Source organism: Antrostomus carolinensis, unplaced genomic scaffold (genome assembly GCF_000700745.2).
Source record: "Antrostomus carolinensis isolate BGI_N321 unplaced genomic scaffold, ASM70074v2 scaffold30850, whole genome shotgun sequence".
NCBI classification, from domain to species: Eukaryota; Metazoa; Chordata; class Aves; order Caprimulgiformes; family Caprimulgidae; genus Antrostomus; species Antrostomus carolinensis.
This window is the reverse complement of record NW_010291056.1, coordinates 1,812-6,467: the sequence shown is the minus strand read 5'-3', so window position 1 is coordinate 6,467 and position 4,656 is coordinate 1,812. Positions and strand designations below refer to the sequence as shown.

The 4,656-nt window shown below is 53.1% G+C and overlaps 1 protein-coding gene across 1 annotated transcript in view; it reads left to right on the top strand.

Annotated features, from left to right (window-relative positions):
• The first annotated feature begins 257 nt into the window (after positions 1–257).
• Positions 258–4,656, top strand: part of GOLPH3L (golgi phosphoprotein 3 like) — a 5,627-nt gene continuing 1,228 nt past the window's right edge. Inside the window, exons 1-2 of the mRNA XM_010175239.2 lie at positions 258–449; positions 4,476–4,607. Coding sequence (XP_010173541.1) covers positions 273–449; positions 4,476–4,607 — 309 coding nt within the window. The 5' untranslated portion in view covers positions 258–272. The remainder of the gene's footprint in view (positions 450–4,475; positions 4,608–4,656) is intronic.

Sequence of the window (4,656 nt, the reverse complement as noted above, 5' to 3'; positions counted from 1 at the left end):
GGGGGAGGGGACGGGGCTATGGCTCTCCCTCCCCTTCCCGAAGGTGCGGTCACCTCCTCCCGCCCAGCCGCCTCCTGTCAGGCCCTCTTGTCCAGCTGCCCTATGGAGGGTGACACGCCAAAGCTCTAGGGCAGAAGGGGTGAGTGTCCCTCATCCTTGTCTGTGCCTCCCCAGCACCTGGTTTTGGGTCCTGGGGCTCAGCACTGCCCTAATCCATCGTGTTTAGAAGCGGAGCAGACCTGGGTTCTCTGCGTGCCCAGCCGCAGCGGGAGATGACGACACTCACGCACCGAGGACGGCGTGCTGAGGCGGGAAGGAACTCGGACAAGAAGCCTGACAGCGAGGAAGATGCAGACAGGGACCTGAATGATGATGATCCTGACGACTCCAAAGATATCCGCCTCACGCTCATGGAGGAGGTGCTACTCCTGGGGCTGAAGGACAAGGAGGTAAGGCCGGCGTCTCCGACGGCTGCGTGTGCAGCAGTAGCAGCGCTGCCTTGGTGCACCCAGAGGTGAGGTTCTCTGTGAGCAGCAGAAGGGATCGTATGAGTTCCTCTGAATCTCTTCAACAAAACCAGCCTGCTAGTGCAAACCACCTTCGTCTGTGACTTAAACTGAGCTGTGGAGATTGCTTGCGAGTGTTGTCCCACCAGCTCTGCACAGGGATGGTGAGAAGCAGCTGCTGGCGAGGGGTGCCTTATGCCACAATAAAGGTGGATGTGTTCTTTGCTGGGGTCCGAGACATGGGGTAAAAGGAGCCTCACCTTGTGCAGCCAATGGTAAATGTCCTTTTCTTTAGCCCAAGTGCACTTTCCTATCCGAAACTGTTGGCTGAAACACAGGGACACTCTGAGCACTGTTTCTACTTTGTTAAAAATTGATGTGAAGAACAGCAGGGGCAGGTTTTGAGAGAGGATGGCAAGGCAAGAGAAGGCAGCTGGACTGGGAGCTGAAAGCAGGTGCAGGATGGATCTGAATGCAGGAGCCACGTCACTGTTTTCCGGCCAGTAATTTCCTTAGCCAGGTAGGAATGGCATCGTGCAGCTCCAGGCTTGGAGGAAGTGGGGCTGGATGGGAATCACTTTGCTGGGTGCTCGTCTCACCCATATCTGCCAGTTTAATGGCTTTTGTGGCAGCAGTGGATGAACTGCACAGCCAGGTGTTTTCAGGGGGTTTTTCTCTGCTGGAAAGGGACCCTGATCAAACTGAATTGTTTTGTGCTTATCAGCTGGTAGGAACTTGTTTCTCAGTTCTGCCTAGAGCAAGCCATGAGGAAAGGAGAAGACCTCTTGCGTTGAGTCCTCCGAGCTGCTTGGCCTTTATCTGCTGTGTCGGCATGCCTTGTCTTCTTTGTGTGTGCATTGTCTTGATCTCTTTGGAGGAATCTGATGCTGCTATTCCTGTCAAGCAGATGGGGAAATCGAGACCAGGGGAAGCTAACCAGTTGCCCAAGGTGCTTCTTGGGATGATAATGGCCGAGGAGAGCCTTAAACACAGGTTTTGCAGCTCCAGGAGCACTCTTCCTGTGAACCTATCCCACCCGGAGGAAAGGAGACACTGTGGTTGTCAAAGCCGTGGTAGATGGCCACCTTCTCTTCATCTGTTTCTCTGGGTTGAAATTAAGCCCCTGTGAGGTGCCTGAACTTTTTTTCCCATAGGGCCCTGAGTTAGTCTGAGCTGGCGCCTTGCTCTCATGTAGACCTGCCCAGGTCCTGGCTTCTGACGTGGATCACGCTTGCAGATCCGTCAGGGGAGAGCTGCGGTTTGTGTGAGTGATGGAGGCTTGTAGCTGTCCTGTTTGAAGAACTCAGATAAGATCTAGGACTTGCTGAGCCAAACAGGAGAGCAGGGCTGTAAAGAGAACATAATGCAAATAATTTTGGAGCAAATATTTGAGAGCAGCCTAGGAACATGGCATGGTCTCCTTTCTTCCTGGGCTACGTTTAGTGTTCTTGGCTTGGTTAACGTATTCCTGGGAATGGTCCTTCAGCCACCAGGAAGTTAGGAGAGCACAATAGATGTGAAAAAAAAAAACTTGTGACACTTTTAAAAATTTTTTTCCCGATCCTGTCCTTCCGCATTCCTCTAACTCAAAGGAAGGCCAGAGGCAGCAGTAGCCTGGCCATGAGCTGAGCTCCCAGGTGCTGGGTTTTTGCAGCCCTGTTGTTTACTCGTGGTTTGATAACTGGAAAAAAACAAGACAAATTTAGCCAAATCCAATGAGCTCACTGTGCAATTTCATTATTTTAAGTACCAGTCTGTCCATCTAGGAGAAACTGGCTGCACACCAGTCTGGCATTTGTAACCAGTCTGATTCCAGAAGCTGGAAGTAACCCCGGAGCTTTCGACTTGTTTGATTTCAGACCCCTTAAAATTTTCTAATGTGCCTTCCAGCCCAGTGAATTGAAACTTTCTGTCACCTCCACACCCTTTGCTGGAGAATTTGTTCCTAAAGGGCGCATGCAAAAAACAATGCATCTCCCATGGATGGAAATCAGCAGGGCGGGGATGAAAGGTTGCTTTGTCTTTCCTCACAAGGAAATGAAGAAAGCAAATAGAGATTTTCATTTCATTTATGGTTCTCTGTGCTACGCAAACTGAGCAACCCGATGTCCAGATGCACTGTATAAACAGAGACACTGGGGACAAAAGTTTACCCATATGGACTGTAAAAACTTCCATGTAGGAGGGCTGCATGTTCTCAGCCTTTTTTCCTTAGGAGGGGGCTCGCTAGGTTGCTTTGTCTGCAGTCTCCTGGGTAGCTTTTAGACCTGCTCTTTCTCTACAAACGGCCGTAGCCTTTCTGGTGCATTAATGTCCCCCGACAAATAAGCCCGTTGTGAGTTTGCATCCCACTTGGCTCACACTCCCCTTAGGCCCATCTCAGACACCAGCGCCTGCCCTGTTCCCAGCCCTGCTGCTGGCCTGGATCAGCCTCTCCCCGCAGCCCTGCCTGCTTTCTGCTTGCCCTGAAATCCAAGGACTGCCACCCTGCGTCTGTGCCATGGGGCAGCAGTCACCGGGCCAGAACAACCGGGCTTTGTTCTAATCAAGGGATGAAAGACAAGTGGAAGAAGGGAATGGAGAGGTCACCTAGGCTGTCCTATTGCTTCAAACCAGGGTCATTGCTTCTCTCCTGAGAAGCATCAGTTGAATGTTCTTAAACCCCAAGGGACAGACTTCCCTTCCCTGCCCCCTCCCTCCAGGGGCAAACCATTCCTGGGCTTTCTTGTCCAGACAGTTGCTTCTTCCTGGTGCCAGCTCCAATCTCTCTGGCTACAATTTTAGCCCAGGACTCTCCCATGCACAGTGGAAGTGGGAACATTTTGCTGATGCCTTTTACGAGTCTGACCCTCTTACCCTGTTCTCCCTCTGTCTTCTCTTCCCTATACTGAAAACTCCAGTTCAATTCCTGGTTCCTTGTCGGTCATATTTTCCAGACCTCTGCATCATCTTTTTGCTTTGCCAAATGCCCTAACGATTTTGGAGCTTGTGCTTCCTGGGATGAGGACCCCATCCCATGGTGGGCTCAGAGAACAGGGCTTGGGCAGGTGTGAAACATGCTGAGTCTGAGCAGATCCAGTCAGCAGCAGCCCCAGCACTGGTGGGACCCAAACTGCTGCACCCCAGCCCCAAAGTGCCTGCTCTTGGGGGAGAGGTGGGATGTATTTTCCCATCCTTCATCCCTGACTGGAAATCTTCTCTTCCCTCGTAGAAGTCTGTGAGTGGATTTGAGCAAGGGGGGTGTGATGAGGCTGGGGTGGGCAAGAGGCTGGGGAAGCGCTTGTGCCCTGCGGTGGGAGCTGGGACTTGCTGCAGCCGTTGCCCCTTGGGATGGTGCTATGGGTAGCGGGGAAACTTCTTCACGGGCCTGATGAGCAATTTCTTTGTGCTCATAATTTCCAATGATTATTCTAATTATTAGCTAATTATTTTTAGGGCATGCCTGGAACTGGTGAGGGCTTTCTTCAAGGAGAAGAGCAGATTTCACTCCCATTTCCCCCGGGCATGTCTGCAGCAGGCGCTGAGGCCGGGCAGCACAGAGCTCATGTCGCTGGTTGCAGCCCCACAGCAGCAGCAATGTCCTTCTGTGGCTGGGGGCTGGCCAGGGGAAAGGGCCCTGCTTTTCTCACTCTTTCATAGATTTTTTATGATCCAGGATTGGGTGCAGCTGCCTGGGCAGCACTGGGGTGTGCCGGGTGGTTGTGGGTGCAGTGGGAAGGGCACAGCCTGAATTGCTCAATGTTTACAGGGAGGTTTTGGGCAGGGAGGGGGGTAGTTGGGGCTGCCGGGTGCTTTTCACCTGGTGGGGAAATCCCTTTTCTCCCTTTGGGGAAGCAGCGTGGGGAGGCAGAGCTGTTAACAGGAGCTGGGAGAGTCGCCTGAGCAGGCCAGGAGGGGTGGGGGGGTCCTTGGCGTAGGTCCCCTTCCCGTCTTTCTTCTCCCTTTTTGTCCATCCTCTCTCTCTCCCAGGGCTATACCTCCTTCTGGAATGACTGCATCTCTTCAGGCCTGCGGGGTGGCATCCTCATCGAGCTGGCTCTGCGCGGCCGGATCTGCCTGGAGCCGCTCTCCATCAGGAAGAAGAGGCTGCTGGAGAGGAAGGTGAAGGTGCCGTGGGAGCTGGGTTGGGGGCCCGACAGGCTTCGGGGCT